Below are 17412 nucleotides of genomic sequence, written 5' to 3'. Positions count from 1 at the left end.
TCTATCGCAAAATTTTGCCCTACATAGAATCGTTAGGTTGCATAGCTAAATTAAGATATGTATCGATGATTTCTTTCTAAAAATGCCAGCAAATGATGTCTTTATTGTGCATTTCAGAAGCTTATTTGTTACATTTGTCGTATGTAGTGAATAAATTTTTAAACTGGCATCGAAGCCTATCTTCTTAACCCTTTCTTATCGTGCGTCCAGCCTATCCATTGAGCCAATAAACGCTTGTCTTTAATAAACGTTATGCTAGGCATAGAGTTTCAGAATCAGTAAAGTAATTGTTACTCCTCACCAATTCGAAATGTATAATGTGTACTCATAAATGGCTCACTTATCTCTGAACCTCTTCTGCATTATAGTCGTAGCTATCGTAGTTCTAGCGGCTCAGCTGTACGCCGTCATTGTGCATTTAGTCGTCAGCAGTTGCCCGCTAAAGTTCTTTACCTACTGACTTTGGCTTGCTCACTATAAGCTAGCTAGATACGGCCAACCATTGACCATCACTCCGCGAACGATGAGCCTATTAAGCCATGCGGCGGAAAGGAGGCAGTGACCGAAAGAGAAAGGGAAATTGTGTAGCGACAACACGTATGGTGACCCCGCATTCAACGTCGGTTCGCGCAGTAGACGGACGCTGCCATCGGTAACCTCTTGCGGTAGGCAATCGTTGACGCGGGACGGCCAACCTGTGTATAGTGCTTAGAACAAGGAAAAGCAAACAAACCAAAAGGAAGACACAGAGAAGATCGCCACCCAGAGCAAGCCGTCTTTGCCCCATGGAGTTAAACTGGCTCGCAAAGAAGGCCATAGAAACACATCATAAATAGCATTTTTTTTTGAGCCTAAGTGTGTTGAATTCGTGGCAGATTAATAATTCAATTTGTTGACTATTGCCGCTTGTACAATACAAACGTGGTAGGTGTACGAATGTAGGTGCTGTGAATCGTGCTAGAAAGCCAGTTATCGCTTAGATAGGTTTAACAACGTAGACGAGCTGAACGTTGCCTTTTTGTAGTCACTCTCCCAGGTGTAAGCTCTTGCTATGCCAAAAGGAAAACAGCAGCTTTAACGGGAATACGATGAGACTGTATATACCAGGCACCTGCCTGGCGCAACTACATCACTCTCGACAACATTTACGCCATTGTTCCAATGATGTTCGAGCAATTCAAAAAATCCTTGTGGCTAATAGAGGGGAAATTGCTATTCGTATTTTTCGAGCATGCTCGGAAATGGGCATTCGATCTGTGGCCGTATACTCTGAACAGGACAAAATGCATATGCATAGACAAAAGGCTGATGAATCGTACCTGATTGGCCGGGGACTACTGCCGGTCCAAGCGTATCTCAATATACCAGAGTACATAAGGATAGCTAAAGAGAACGACGTCGATGCCATCCACCCTGGGTACGGTTTCCTGTCGGAGCGCTCCGATTTCGCAGATGCATGTATAAAAGCAGGTATTCGCTTTATTGGGCCTTCTCCGAAAGTGATGGCACAAATGGGCGATAAGATTGCGGCGCGAAAGTGTGCCATCGAATGTGGAATCCCTGTTATTCCTGGCACAGATCAGCCAATTAAAGATGCCGATGAGGCGTATAAGTTCTGCAAGGAGCATGGCTTACCCGTCATGTTGAAAGCTGCTTATGGTGGAGGCGGTCGAGGAATGCGCGTTGTAAGGAACCTTGAAGACCTTAAAGAACACTTTAGTCGGGCAGTATCTGAAGCTGAAAGCGCGTTCGGCAATGGTGCTATGTTCATCGAACGCTTTATTGAACATCCTCGACACATTGAGATTCAGGTGTTGGGAGATAAAATTGGCCAGGTCGTCCATTTATACGAACGAGACTGCTCCGTTCAGAGGAGGCATCAAAAACTTATCGAAATTGCCCCCGCGCTGAATATACCAGAGAACGTACGGCAGGCAATGCACGCCGACGCTATAAAGTTATGTTCTCACGTCGGTTACCAGAATGCCGGCACAGTTGAGTTTCTTCTGGATGAAGACGGCAGACACTATTTCATTGAAGTCAATGCTCGGCTTCAAGTAGAACATACAGTTACGGAAGAGGTCACAGGAGTGGACCTGGTTCAATCACAAATTGAAATCGCTAGCGGAAAAACCCTCAACGATCTGAAATTAACCCAAGAGAAAATCACGACTCAGGGATGTGCGATTCAGTGTCGAGTGACAACAGAAGATCCAGCAAAGGGTTTCCAGCCAGACTGTGGTAGACTTGAAGTGTTCAGGAGCGGTGAAGGATTCGGCATCCGTCTTGACGGCGCTTCGGCCTTTGCAGGAGCTATAATTTCACCGTATTATGACTCTCTACTGGTCAAAGTGATTTCACACGGCACAGATATGAAGGCTTCAGCTAGCAAGATGCAACGCGCTCTTAAAGAATTCCGTGTTCGTGGCGTGAAAACCAACATTCCTTTTCTGCTTAATGTTTTCGAGAATCAAACATTCCTAAGTGGAAAGTTTGACACCAACTTCATCGACCAACACCCAGAACTTTTTAAGCTTGCGCCAAGCCAGAACCGTGCTCAAAAATTACTCTATTACCTCGGTAATGTGAGCGTTAATGGTTCGATGACTCCGCTGGCTACAAATTTGCAGCCCGCTAACATTCATCCTATTGTACCACAACATGATAGTTCTGCAAAACCTTATCAGGGTTTCAAACAGATCCTTGAAAAGGAAGGTCCAGAAGGCTTCGCAAAAGCTGTTCGTCGTCACGATGGACTGCTGCTGACGGACACGACCTATCGTGATGCTCACCAGTCGTTGCTAGCCACACGTGTTCGTACAATTGACCTGCTAAAGATCTCGCCCTTTGTCGCTCACAGGTTTCATCATTTTTACAGTCTTGAGAACTGGGGCGGCGCAACATTTGACGTCGCGATGCGATTCCTCCGTGAATGCCCTTGGGAACGGCTGGCTGAGATGCGAAAACTTATTCCAAACATTCCCTTCCAGATGCTCCTCCGTGGAGCAAATGCTGTCGGGTACACCTCATACCCTGACAATGTCGTTTACAAGTTTTGTGAAGTAGCTAGAGAGACCGGTATGGACATTTTCCGCATTTTTGACTCTCTTAACTATTTGCCAAATATGATCCTCGGTATTGACGCAGTAGGAAAGGCAGGCGGTGTAGTGGAAGCTGCAATATCATACACGGGTGATGTTTCTAATCCCAACAAAACAAAATACAACCTTGAGTATTACCTCAAGTTGGCTGATGAACTTGTAAAGGCTGGATCGCATGTACTCTGCATCAAAGACATGGCTGGCTTGCTCAAGCCTGAGGCATGCCGCCTGTTAATTGGATCCCTCCGTGAGCGTTATCCAACAGTCCCCATTCATATTCACACTCATGACACGGCAGGTGTAGGAGTCGCATCAATGGTAGCCTGCGCTGAGGCTGGAGCCGATGTCGTCGATGTCGCCGTAGATTCGATGTCAGGCATCACTTCGCAGCCGACAATGGGCGGTCTCGTAGCCTGTCTCCAGCATACACCGCATGATACGAAACTAAACCTGAGGGATATCAGTGATTATTCCGCGTATTGGGAGCAAACACGTACGCTCTATGCACCGTTTGAATGTACTTCAACGATGAAAGCGGGCAACGCTGACGTATACGAAAATGAAATACCTGGAGGACAGTATACCAACCTTCAATTCCAGGCATTTAGCTTAGGCTTAGGGGAACATTTCGAAAAGGTAAAAAAAGCCTACACTGAGGCGAACCAGCTGCTGGGAGATATTATCAAAGTTACGCCTTCATCAAAGGTTTGTATGCAACAGTCACAAATAGTATATGAAATATGCATATAATTACGAGCATCACGTTACATTTTCTAGAGCGGAAGTGGTAGTGATTTCAGTTGCGATTATATAAAACGTATAATTGTTCCATATTAGTTTAGACAATACCCTGTCTTCCTAAGATATCTGTCGTTAAAAGCTCGTTTTGAATGCATCATAACAAATTATAACAAATGTTAATCATCATTAAAATGGCATCAACAATGATCTTGTTTTTGAGATGTTTTATTATATCGAGCTACACAAATTGAAACTATTTATCGTTTATTTATTATTATTTAACAATGCCTTTAGAATGTGTTGTAATAGCGATGCATTGAAGCTCGATCGATAGTATTCGATCTTCACTAATACTATTAGATACCCTATTTGGGTCTCCTATACCCAGTATAACCCTTAACAAATTGTTATTATTTTAATTAATTATATTTTTCTATTTCACCATATTTATAAACAATTAAAACCGTCTATTAACAATGTCATCGCTTGCTATTCCCAAAAAAACATTAGCGGCCATTTTGAATTACGTACGATCAAGGGTTATTACAAAAACCAAGCAAACCGGAACCTCATATCCAGTTCAGCTTTTTTTAATTCATCTTTGCTCTTGTTGCATTCAGCTGTCCATTTACTATACAGAAGCTCACAGATTTTTGGAACGGCCTGAAATCCTGTCCTTCCTCTGATCGGAGAATTATCATTTGAAATGCATAATAAATACCCCAACGGGTGAACTACATTTGCTAAAACGACAACAACCGTAGCACGAAAAAAGCTAATGCTGGTTCTGCTTTCCCACTCTTAGGCACTGCACGAGTAAAACAAAAGACCGCTAGAATATATTCTATTAAATATATTTTTATACTAAATCCTGTTGTTTAACTCACAGAAATATTCCAGAATATCGATAGAAACGCATTGAAATAATAAAATGTAGACCTAATCGAATATTTTATATGTGTTTTTTAGGTCGTAGGGGATCTTGCTCAGTTTATGGTGCAGAACCGCCTAAAGCCCCAAGACATCCTTGACAGGGCGGAGGAATTGAGCTTTCCTACCTCAGTTGTCGAGTTTATGCAAGGATATATTGGTCAGCCGCACGGCGGTTTCCCTGAGCCCCTCCGATCCAAAATTCTCAAAGACACACACCGTATCGAAGGCCGGCCAGGTGAGTCACTACCAGCACTGGATCTCGACGCCCTAAAAGAGACACTGCAGGAGAAATTCCCAACGTACAAGATTGAAGACACTGAAGTCATGTCGTCTGCAATGTACCCCAAGGTATTTGATGAATTTGCTAAATTCCGCAAGGATTATGGTCCCGTCGATAAATTGGACACGCGCGTCTTCCTTGTGGGGCCAAAAGTTGGGGAAGACTTTGAGGTGACTATTGAACGCGGAAAAACGCTTCATATTAAGATGCTTGCAGTGTCTGCTAACGTGACCGACAAAGGAGAGCGAGAAGTGTTTTTCGAGCTAAATGGACAATTGCGGTCGGTATTCGTCGTTGACAAAACCCTCGCTGAGGTAATCGAGGCTCATCCGAAGGCAGACAAGTCGAACGCCGGTAGCGTTGGGGCACCTATGCCTGGTTCTGTGATCGACATCCGTGTGAAGGTTGGCGATGTCGTGAAAAAGGGTGACCCGCTTGTAGTACTTAGCGCGATGAAAATGGAAATGGTTGTCCAGGCCCCGATAGCTGGAAAAGTCAGGTCCGTGGCGGCTGCTAAGGATATGCGCATGCAGGGCGACGACCTCCTTGTAGAAATTGAGCCTAATGAGTAAAGTACCAAGCAGTGTAATTAGTATGCGCAGATTACTGCCTATGCAATGTGCAATCAATGATCAATGAATCAGGACGACGCAAATGTTATCAAGCGAACCAACTGATCGAGTGTACACCATGCGGGTGCTGCATCTGGGAGGACGTGTGTCCGAGAAAAAGCAATAGTTATTGAATGGAACTGTTTTTATTGTACCTATTGTTGATCAGTTCCAGCAACGCAATGATTCCGAGCGGTTCTGTGGAAAAAAATATTGGAAACAAAGATGCATTTGTTCCGATAGCTAGAAAAACAAACATTGAAACCGACAACGGATCTTGAATAGTCTTCCACTGTGCGACCAGCGTATCTATTTATTATTTTTCTATATTCTAGAAGTAGATTGAATTGATCGGTTCTCGGCTGGCAAATTGTGCGAAACCCCTTTCAAGCAGGGTTGCAAGCTTTTAGTTGTCTTTACAAAAGGTGTTGCTCAGCTTTTCGAGATGTCGCATCTCTGCTAGCCATTTTTGCTTGTTGTGTTCGGGACTGAAACCCTATGCGGCCAGTCACCTGGCAGACTCAGCAATTTTTTCGTATTCAGTTAACGAGCATGGCTAAATGTTTGTAGATACCTATTTATAGCAAAGTAATTACACAGTCATATATCTATGATCTATTTGATCATTGTAACAGAAACGAAGGAGCGGGTAGATACAGTAACAGATAGAAGAGAAGTACGTCGTAATAATAACTCTATACATTTAAATAGCTTAGATGAAGTCGATATTCTGAGCTATTGAATAAATTACAAACCAAGCCATCGAAAGTCATACAATTTGTTCATATACCCATATACAAACATTGTCCCTGTTATATACAAAGCTTCGTTATGAACAATTACACATACAAAATGGCGGAAGTTTTTGAATTGTTACTACAGATGTGATGTCTGTTAAAACAAAAGTGAGAAATCAATAAATAGCTTTTAACAAGATTTTCTTTGTTTTTGTTTCTATCATTGCCTTAATATGTCTTATATAATGTAATCTAACACATTAAAAAAATCTTATTAAATCGTGAGTAAATCACTTACAGGCGTACTAGCGTGAACTTATTTGCTGCGTATCTTTACGGACCTAGGTCAAAAATATTGCAAATTTCTCTATAGCCTTCCATACAAATTGACTATGTATTTTTCCATTCCAATTTACATTGGCTTGGTTATTTTGCTAAAGAAGGCTAGATGTTACTGTGTTGAGTTTTTTTTTTTTTGGATTTTTTTTGGATTTATCATTTTTAAGTTGGCAATTTTCCATCGCCGGAAATTGAAAGGACAGCTTTTTCCAGAAACTGTATTGTTTAAAAGTTAGTACCAAGCTGTTTTCAATAGACATCCGGTTGCCGCGGCAATATCGCCTAGTAACTATCGTTGTTTACCATCTCTTTAGATAATTAGAAAATAATTTGCATTGATCGATCAACGTTGTATTGAAGCAACTATATAACATCAGTGCATCGCACAACCATTGGAATCTACAAGTGCTCGCCGACAGACGTCGACTAGGTGCAGTTACTGGTGCTTCATGAAAGCTCTATACTAGGGTCGATTGTCGATCGGTCAATGGTCTCTGTGGCCTGTTTTTAGAAGGTACAGCGAGATTTGTCACGATTCGAGTTCCGCATGCAGATGCACGCCTGACTTCCGTACGCCTGGTTTATGCTTCTATATATGTATTATACGAACACATAAATACATAGGATTTAATGTAAATAACGTCTAGCTTTCGCGGACCTCTAAATAGGCGCAAACAAACGGATGGCCAGCGTGCCGCGGCGAAGAGAATATACCAGGAGAAACAGCGGTACACAGGTGTCTTCTATTTTCCATGCAGTGGCAGCGGTCAGCAGCAATGAGGTTTATGACGTGTATCACCAGTTGGGGTTTCGCAGAGTTGGAACCTGTTTTGAGGTCGGAAGTTCGCTAAATTAAACGGCTAACAAAGCTAAATAACCGTCGATATGATTTACAAAACGGCGCTAAAATAGAATATTAGCTGTTAAGAAATGACGACGAAAGTAGATGAGCCTAAATAAATTTGCGCTAGTACCTCTGTATTTTGCTAGGCGTATGTGCATCAAGAAGTAAAGTAACAAATGAAAAACATCAAACTCAACGAATAGTCCTTCTTGGTCCTTTTTGGTTTGGAAATAGAGCGTCAAGGAAGCATCTCGCAGATGACTTTTGCCTAATAACTATCAGAAAATACTATCTATTAGATAAATATTTCGAACAATATATTGATATGGAACTTACGCCATAGCAAAAGTATGACCCTTTTCACGGCGTACTATATATCATAGATAGACTTTATATGAAAATTAGGTCTTGCTTCCTTTAGTGATTGAAACCACAGTGTCGATCGCAATAGCAATGGCGTTAATAACTATTAGAAATCTTATTATGTGTTTTGCCGTAAATCGGCATCATCCACTAAAACAGATATCTATAACGTTAATATCGCTGGACTATGAAACAGAGGTCAAGTATGCCTACATGAGTAGTCGTCCATTGACTCGCAATCGGTTCGATACGACAAATAAATATAATTAAAAAAAACATACAATGATTCATACAGGTTCGATAAAATACACGAGGATCTGACGAAAATAGCCTGACGGTGGTTTGCAGATTTACCTGTGATCGTGAGATTGTTATTAGTTTTTTGGTATTATCTGCTACAAGACAATAAACACTTCTTAGAATTCTAACGAAAAAATGCACCGTAGAATTGTTTAGATCGTGTAACAAAACACAATGTGATGAAAAAAAACTATAGAGTGAGTTTACGACATTTATAACCCCCTTGTATTCACTAAACACGAAGCGGTCTCCATTTTGCATGTCGACAAGATTGACAAGACTGAATAGTCAACCGTTACAGTTTGGTAGCATAATAAAAGAGCCTTGTGCTTTTCGCATATCTCCTTTAATGTTTGCGTATTTACGTTAAAAGTTTACAACTAACGCTAAAGAAGGCCAGGTCAAATCAGGTTAGACAGATGATTCGAATATGTAAGAACCAGAAAAACATATTAGCGATGTAGGTAAGTTCAACCAACCATCTGGCTCGGCAGCTATCATCTGAGGATGCGATACGAGGAACAGCAGTGAGAATACTGCGAAACTCCCGAAAAAGGCCATTGGATCTGAAAAACCGAATCCACGATAGATAGACCGCTACATGGACAGATTAAATTTGATTGATTGATCCTCAACGTGCGGAGATCAGCTATGAAAGAAACTAGCTTCATCGTGATGTCACTCGCGAGAACAACCTGTTTCGTAGCGTCTCGTAAGAACTAGGCACAAAGATCCCGATAGACGACGATTCCAAAGAGATTCAAAGCTAAAGCAATGATTTCATTTGATTGGAAACAGATTAAAACAGGTTCTAATAAAAAAAAAAGCTTTTCATTAACTACCGAATTCCATTGTTCACAGCTTTACGTATAGCCTCTAAGTTTACAAAATAACGTAGATCCCTTTCGGAGAATCATTGAAAATGTACATTCAGGGAAAAGCACACATTTTGTTCATTGTTCCAGTAGACATTGCTGGTTACGTTATAAGAAAACCTAACCTATATTTAATTTGAAAGCTAGAATGCTGCATTTTGTAAAATAGCTATAGCATAGCCCATAATGGCATCAATAAAAATGAGTTCTTGTCATTCGCCTTCTTTTATCAGCCATATTTTTTAGGCACAAGTGTTACGTCCAATTTTGACAGACGAGATAGTGGGCATACTGCTTAACGCGTAGAGTATCGCGAACGTGGAACGTATCTTAACAATTTTATCAATCGTTTTGAGTGGCTGGCAGCTCATTTTACAAAAGTTTCATAATCGCGCTGCTGACTGTGAGCAGAATACTCCTACAGGATGCAAAATGCGTCTCACAATAAACTTCAATTATTTTCTTCGATAACCAGCTTCTACTCAATCCTGCAGTTACTCTCGTATTTGCTGAATTTTCTTGCTACTACTATTGCTACATGTCCGTAATTGCTGCATCAGGGGCTTAATGAATATCAATCTTAAAAAAGCAATGAACGATATTTAAGCAAGCTCAAATTAACCTAAACATGGATTACAGTATTCTTGCTTGTATAAACAGCATACTAATGCAATCTTGTTAACCATAATTTCGAATTAAGAGTTGTTACAATGTCCGAGGGTCGCAGATCGGATAATACAAACTGCGGAACATCATAAAACCCGAATCTTATTTGACGCGTGGCAATTCCTGTTTTCCGGAGAACCTTTCTATATATATATATATATAGAGGAAAACATTTATATATTACTTATATTTGGAGGTAGTTTAGAGCTGAGGATGCGCATAAAAAATCGGATGCTGTTGTCCTGCCGACCAAAACACTTCGATGTAACTGAAGGCGAAAATATCCATAGTGAAATTTGTCACCCAAGTATCTAATTTTCAAGATATGGATTTTTCAATTATGGTCAACACTGACTCAAAATACGTTAGCTCTTGATTTTTTTCCAAAGCGTGTGAAAACACATTCAATTTGTGAGACGGTGATAAAGATTATCTATAAGATAAAAATATTATCTATAACTAGAATTCTTCTTAAGGCTAAACTTAAGAAAACCGATAACGAGGAAGTCTATTTCTGTGCTCTCAGAGTGCAAATGTCTAACACTTCTTCTCATAGGTGTTCTAGAAAAGAATTACTTGTCGAATAACAGGTGGTCATTGTTATGTTTCCTGTATAAAGTCAGAACGAAAATAATTACTTCTTTTAATAATCTGAGTATTATACTTGGATAATGAATATGTTCTACTGTGAACTTTATGAAAAACTGATAAATGCAAGCCAAACAAAAATTCTGCGATTTGATATCACATAACACATCATCACGAAATACAAGTTAACATTTAATCTTAGTTTATAGCAATATATTATCCAGTGATAAAATCAAACGTTTTGATTTTATTGGGCCCTTCTTTTGTTCTGTCTGCTAATGTTTCGAATACAATTTGTTAGAGATAACAACACCCGTAAATCTGCAAAAAATGTGGAACGCTTCACGATTTTGCGTGTCATCCTTGCGCAGGGGCCATGCTAATCTTCTCTGTATCGTTCCAATTTTAGTATATGTATCCGAAGATACACCGACGTTGTTTATCTCGGCACCTCTTATACGCGTCACAGGGATCACTATTTTGGTGACGGGGTCTAGTCGAGCGACGCTTCAAACTGTGACACTATCAGCATTATCTTTTGTAAGATTTGTAAATGGCAATGAAATATGCCGGGATCTACAATTTTTCTATAATACGTATCATGCTGAAAGTTAAGCATTTCCAGTAAAATCATGCAATTTTTGCTCCGGGATCGCGGCGACCAGGCTGTTCGAAAACTGAGTTTTGGCGCGCCTTAGTGTATTCAAAATGATCGAGGGCCACGAGCGCCACTAGCAGACGACCCAGCGAAACAATGATGTCGTCGAATTGGGTTTTGGCGTATTGCGCTGCTTACTTCGAGCGCTGGCTACAATTAGAGTGACCAATTCTAAGGGCTGTATCACTGCCGGAAGGCGCAATGCTTTTAGCAAAGCTATAGCTCTATGTTAGAAAAGCTTTAAACATCAGCCGTTATTATTGACAAGAGCGGTGGCATTCAAGCTAATTAACTGTCAGTTAAAATGACACGTTACCACACATGCATTACGCACCTATCTTTGATGAAATAGCTGTATAGCAATTCACGAGGCCATACTTCCTTAAAAAATCTCTATGTGGCATAATGATCTACACATTTCCCCAGCATAAAAGGGTTATTATATATTTAGAAATATAAAAAATATTAGAAGATGTATCCTTCTCATATTTGAGATAATGCTGTATACTTTGTTGAGATTATTTCTAACTCCCTATTGCGCAGTATAATGCATTGACGAAGTAGAAGGATGTGAACTGTCTGGCAACTCACCTCTCGGTGTACGGTGTCGGTGTATATCGGTACCATAACCAATGATCTGTCAACTTTAAATGAGAATGAAAACATGTCTTAGTTTAAATTAATGCATCAAGATAATTCTCGATCACTTCTAATATGACGTTTTGCGTTTATATTAATTTTTTGTATTATCAAAATGAGAGCTATGTTCGTAATTGGAGACTACATATTTCTAGTTTTGCGTCCGCCGTACTGTTAAGCATTACTTCAGATCAGCAAAGGCGAAATGACTCGTCGCTTAGTGTCGGACCTACCCAGATTGGATAAATAGTTAATCGTTGCCATCGTATAAAGAATACCAAAAGCTCCGGTATAACATAAAGCGGCAATCCAGCCTGTGAGTTTTGGCTTTGTTGCAAGCGACTAGGTATGATATGTAAATATGTTAAAAAAAAATGTAAAATTATGGCTCGAAATGCCGCGCTAAAAACAATTGACTAGAATTAAATATAGGTGCTACGTCGCATACTATCCTACCATACATAGGAAGCCACCTCGGTTCAATAGGGGTGACTTTGTTTGAACGTAGAAAGAATTGGATTTTCGTTCTTGTAACGAAATCTTGTAAACGATTTTTGGACTACACTTGTAACTGGTAAAATTTTAAAGACATTTTGACCGTAGCTACGTATAAACGTACTGCTCTAATTTTCAAAATATTATCAGGCCATTAGGCCTCTTCATTCCCAAAACTCTTTGCCATTTCAAAGCATTTACACTGAAATATATACATATATATATAGACGCACCAAAAATAACTAGAAACCTGTAAGCATCAAACGCATACACTCATAAGAATTCCAACATCCTAACTTCAACATCCTACAAACGTCCTAACTTCGTTATACAATAATCGGTTGATTTACCCTTTAATGTTCGGCGATTATTATTTTAACTTACAGTATATGATCATATAATAGTATAAAATATGTATGTAAATATAAAAGGTCATATAATTATTAGAGTTAATATTTTGATTTAGAAAAATTCGATAACCAATAGTACAGCAAGCAACGTAATTAATGATGACTGTAAATACAAGTAGCTGAGCGAATAATAAATGTCCATGGGCCTTTTTTTTTGTAAATTTTGCTTTGATTCGAATATTTTTTCGTAGAAAAAGGTAGCTCTCGGCAAGCTCATATTCAAATTGTTTGCGACCAATGTTGTCTGCTTTGTTGTTGGCGTTGGTCGTACGTAGTTCGAATTTTTATGGGCGCCAAAACCCTCCCTCACGTGAAAATTGGTCGGCTCATCTTAGAATTGTGTATTTCTATTAGAAGTGTCTTATTACTGACCTAGCTCAAGTTATACAACCAATGAGTAGAGCGCAGGAGTTCGGCATGACTTACAAGTACACGAATAAGAGCTACGGGTTACGGCAAAATTCAACATTTTTGTTTTGCGTTACCTTGTTCAGAGTTCGTGCTTTCCAACAACGGTATATAAGATGCGGAAATACAAGCTCGTACTGTATCTTCGGATACATATACTAAAATTGGAACGATACAGAGAAGATTAGCATGGCCCCTGCGCAAGGATGACACGCAAAATCGTGAAGCGTTCCACATTTTTTGTAGATTACCACAATATTGTTCGGCCCTTTTATAGGTTACGGCAATCCCGTTTGGTCTAAAAAAAAAGCGAATAACTCGAATTATTTAGACATTTATTTTTTATTCAAACTATTTCTTGTTTATGTTAGTTTTTAGAGACGGTAGCCACATTTTAAATATTTTCGTCATGGCGGTAAGTAATACCTAAGTGAGAATTGTGTGCCTTGTAACAAAATGAATAAAATAAAAGCATCATAGTATGTCTGTTACTCAAATGATTTGTGGAACGGCAGAACCCGGCGTAAAATACGGCGTTATACTTGGCGAAGTTACCTCTTGCCTAATAGTAAGCCACCTAAGTACGTAGTTAGCTTACTACTAGACAAGACTTGTTTGCTCCCGTTAACTGTTAGACTAAATGAACCACATTTCGTGAGATTTTGTCCTCGAAGTAACTTGCATTAATGCGGTTTAGCGTCGTACGCATGTGATGCTTATTATTACTGAAAATGAGTGTTGAAAAATATATGAAAATGGCCATAGTATAGTTGGTATGTAGATTAATAGTGTATCGGTTAACGTATTAATTTTGGCGATGTCAAGCAATCACTGAAGAGTAGATGAAAATAGAAAAGAACGAACAAATTTTATTACTTGCTACCACTTTCGGAGTTTATTTTTCAATTTAAATCTAGAGTACTACACTCATCCTATTTTTTTTTAAGATTTTTTTTTGATCGGATTTTTTCGATTTATAGGTTCGATTAACACGACTATAACTCATGCTCATAATAAATAAATTGAACCTCATCCATTTACCTGCGACAATCTGGGGTGGTTGGCTTTTTTGGCTATTTATCAAATAGACCGTGTACTGTTCCACACAAAATAAGGATGTCCCTCCACTAGAGGGTGGGGAATTATTATTATTAATAATAATATGTCATGCTCTGGGATCTAACGACGAATAATGAAACTATTATTTATGAGGTATGGATCCAGTATGATGTCTGTAAGAAGAAATTGCTAAGGCAGCATCGTACTTTAGTATGAAAGGACATTGCCTAAAGAAAAGTCATAGGATTAAGCAACCTTGAGTATTCTGTGGTAGACCAACTGGGAGACGAACCCGCCCTGAACTAAAAGTAAATTCTGTTATCTAGTCCTAATTCTTATCACTGGATATGTTGCCTGCTATTTGGTTGGATGAGCTTACGCAATTCTACATGCTATAATCACCCATACCAACCAATCGTATTCCTTTAACCTAGACTCGTACATAAGATATGATTGTATGTGGCTCGTATCGGGCAGAGATCTGCTCGTTATAGTATTGCCTCTAAGCTATAGCATTGTCTTGTAATCAACTTTTAACAGCCTAAGTGATTCTTAGTGATCTTTTATTTTAGTCTTCGCCCTATTATACGCTAATTCTCACTTGCGCGGTCCGGGATATTTTTCTTTTTTCACACGATAAAGCACACCTATTTTTGCCTAACTCAATTAGTTAATTTAGAAAGTGATAGTCGGAAACCGAAGAAGCTTATCAGCAACAAACTAGAAAGAGGTCTTTGTTGAATATTGTTAATTAAATCTATGGAAAATAACCATATATAAGCTAACCTAATAAAATCTTTGATAATTTGGCATTTTTATGGAAATTTTTACCCTCATATATTATTTATGTGTGATTAATATTATGCGCGTATAGAATTGGTCCTTCTTTGCCTGTTCCTTAATATCGTTTGGACGACTTGGGATTATGATCAGAATGAGACATGTGCCTACGTTGAGCTTTAAGCTTCTGAGCTAGATAGTGACGATCTGGGGATTCTTGTTTTTTCATATATATATATATATATATATATATATACATTGATGACATCTGGAACTCCGATATTAGTATGGCAGTTTGAATTGCTGCTTCCTGTCTATTTTGTTCTTAATTCCATACATGTTCTTAGTTGTTTTGTTCTACTCCTCATAATTTCACAACGTTGTTTCAAAGTCTACGCCAATAGTTAAGCTGTTACGTAAGTGCCTGGCGCTAGGCCTAGACATAATAAGAAACTTAATAAATAGCACTCGCTGATCGATCCACAGAGATCGAATATCGCAGTTGAGCCGTTCATCGGTCCTACATGGGTATGTATGAAAGAATATCACGTTCCTTTTAAAATATCTGCGTGAAGCAAAAACAGTATACGTCATTTTCTGCTGCAGTTTTTTTCATTTCCTTAACGTCTTGCAACGTTTTCTGCTGACATTCTGTGACGAGCATTCAAAAATATAAACTTCTCTTCCTATTTTGCGCGACTTATTGGCATCTCATAGATTTTTTGAGGACATTTTGTTAAGCTCTGGGATCATCGCACTACTTTTATTTCACCCAACTTTTAATAATATTAAGGCGAAAAATGTAAGTGTGTATGCCCTTAGTCAATGGTTGACGCTGTTTTTCATTTTACGCTGTATTAAGCTGTTTTCTACCTAATGGCTTTCATGAAGAGGCTTTCCTCTGAACTCTAGATCTCTACAAATGATTAGAAGAGTTGTTACAGCTCCCTAGGCAAAATATTTTAGTCACCTTCAGTGGTAGCGTCGAGATCAAAGTGGTGTTACAAGTTACGGTTTCCATTTCGATGTTCTTTGTTGGTAATTTCGTTCTGAGAAAAATACAAATTGAATTTGTCGCTAATTCGGTTCGCTATCGTCTCCATGAGCGAAAGTCGCTTCTCATTCAGGGCAGTCTCAGAATAGTACCACAGGGGCACGTTGGTGTACAAAATGACACCTAACGATATCGCACGACCCTATTAGGCTAATAACAGCGCAGAGCAGTAGCACGTGCTCTTACTTATGGGTGGTGAAACCTATTAATAGCTTTATTACAAATTCGGTTCATTCGAGAATTATTAACAACTTTTTTTAAGAAAAGTTTTCTATTACGTTAATCGACCTCACTGTAAATGGTACTAAAGAAACAGCTTCGAGTTCAAAAAGGAAGTGTAAATAATAAATAGAACCTGCTTTCTAAGAGGCATAGTCGATTTCAGGGCAAACAGGACAACTACTCAGAGATGTCTATCGCCATAGAGTTATACAACTATGAAAATAGTACTTCTGCTTTGTGCTACTACGATCATTGTGAAGTACTCGTTGAGCAGCGAGTATATTGTACGAATGTGGATTTTATAAACATAACTTGAGGCTTGAAAATATAACTTCAACATGTTTAGTTAGAGCTGCTATAAAAGGACAAGAAAAGTCTTTTGTGTACGAAGCAGATTTCATGAGTAGGTTTTTATTAATCTTAGGTTCATGTTATAACTGATAATAGGTATTTACCTGTTGGTAACATGATTATGTACAAACCAGATCGCAATAAGGCCATTAACCATGCGCATTAAAAAATGCATAAGCAACACGTAAATGTTATGAATTAACTAATTTATTTGCCCTTTCCATAGACACTTCGCGAAATTAGGCACCATGACACGTGGCAAAAAACCAGAAAACTAATTCAGCTCGATGGCAATAACTACTATTGGATTCTTCCACAATATTAAACCTATCTGATCAATTACGCTTAAAATTACTATTAAAAATACGTGAAAAGCAAGAAACTGTTTCAAAGCATTATTTGTACTAGCTCTGACACGCTTAGTATGCGTGCCATTTTTTTTTCATAGACATGCGGTGTTTATAATAATAGAAAGCGGCACGTATAGATCAAGAATATTTGTTATGATTTATTTTTAAATATCTAAATAAAAATAGATGTTTTAATAAAATTTATCGTATGCGTTAAAAGCGCTACCTCTGGCGATTACATTCATTCAGTACAGCCAACATCCACAAATGGTTACGACCTTAATTCGAGAATTAAACAAATTCTAATTTCCTTTCCTTAAGTCTTCCTCCCACAAATACCTTTACATGTATAAAGTGACTGCGTTACGCGATATTGGGTGGTATGGTAACGCTACACAGAGAAAAGCGACGACGGACTTTTTTTTGGAATAATTAGAGGTAAAAAGGCCGAAAAATTGTTCTTTTACCGAGCTTATCTTGAGTTACCAACTGAGATTATTTATTTTATGTCCCTGTATCATTAACGTGAAGTCTAAGATGCCTTTTTAGCTTAAACTATTGGGAATTTCCCGGTTTTCCTCAAAGTTTCTTTCGAATTTTTCAGAAGC

General features: G+C 38.9%; 1 protein-coding gene and 2 non-coding genes across 3 annotated transcripts; 2 read left to right on the top strand and 1 right to left on the bottom strand.

The window, feature by feature from the left end:
• The first annotated feature begins 604 nt into the window (after positions 1–604).
• LOC111246030 (pyruvate carboxylase, mitochondrial-like) lies at positions 605–6602 on the top strand. The gene is made up of 2 exons (XM_022795222.2): positions 605–3806; positions 4812–6602. The coding sequence occupies exons 1-2, from the start codon at positions 1089–1091 to the stop codon at positions 5625–5627; spliced, it is 3534 nt and encodes a 1177-aa protein (XP_022650957.1). The 5' UTR covers positions 605–1088; the 3' UTR covers positions 5628–6602.
• Positions 6603–10704: 4102 nt separating this feature from the next.
• LOC147759073 (U6 spliceosomal RNA) lies at positions 10705–10806 on the bottom strand. Its single transcript, XR_015319849.1, has one exon. It is a non-coding gene; the product is annotated as a U6 spliceosomal RNA (small nuclear RNA).
• A 2321-nt stretch (positions 10807–13127) lies between these two features.
• On the top strand, positions 13128–13229 carry LOC147759072 (U6 spliceosomal RNA). The gene has a single exon (XR_015319847.1). It is a non-coding gene; the product is annotated as a U6 spliceosomal RNA (small nuclear RNA).
• The last annotated feature ends 4183 nt before the right edge of the window (positions 13230–17412 follow it).

The sequence above is a fragment of the Varroa destructor genome, unplaced genomic scaffold (genome assembly GCF_002443255.2).
Source record: "Varroa destructor unplaced genomic scaffold, Vdes_3.0 BEIS01000001.1, whole genome shotgun sequence".
Classification (NCBI taxonomy): Eukaryota; Metazoa; Arthropoda; class Arachnida; order Mesostigmata; family Varroidae; genus Varroa; species Varroa destructor.
Note: the sequence above shows the minus strand (reverse complement) of the source record. Positions and strands in the feature narration are given on the sequence as shown.

What these genes read in the sequence shown, in the direction of transcription:
- LOC111246030 (XM_022795222.2), top strand. Translation starts at nt 1,089, where the DNA reads ATGAGACTGTATATACCAGGCACCTGCCTGGCGCAACTACATCACTCT. An exon ending in AAGTTACGCCTTCATCAAAG is followed by an intron (nt 3,807 to 4,811) that starts GTTTGTATGCAA and finishes TGTGTTTTTTAG; the next exon opens with GTCGTAGGGGATCTTGCTCA.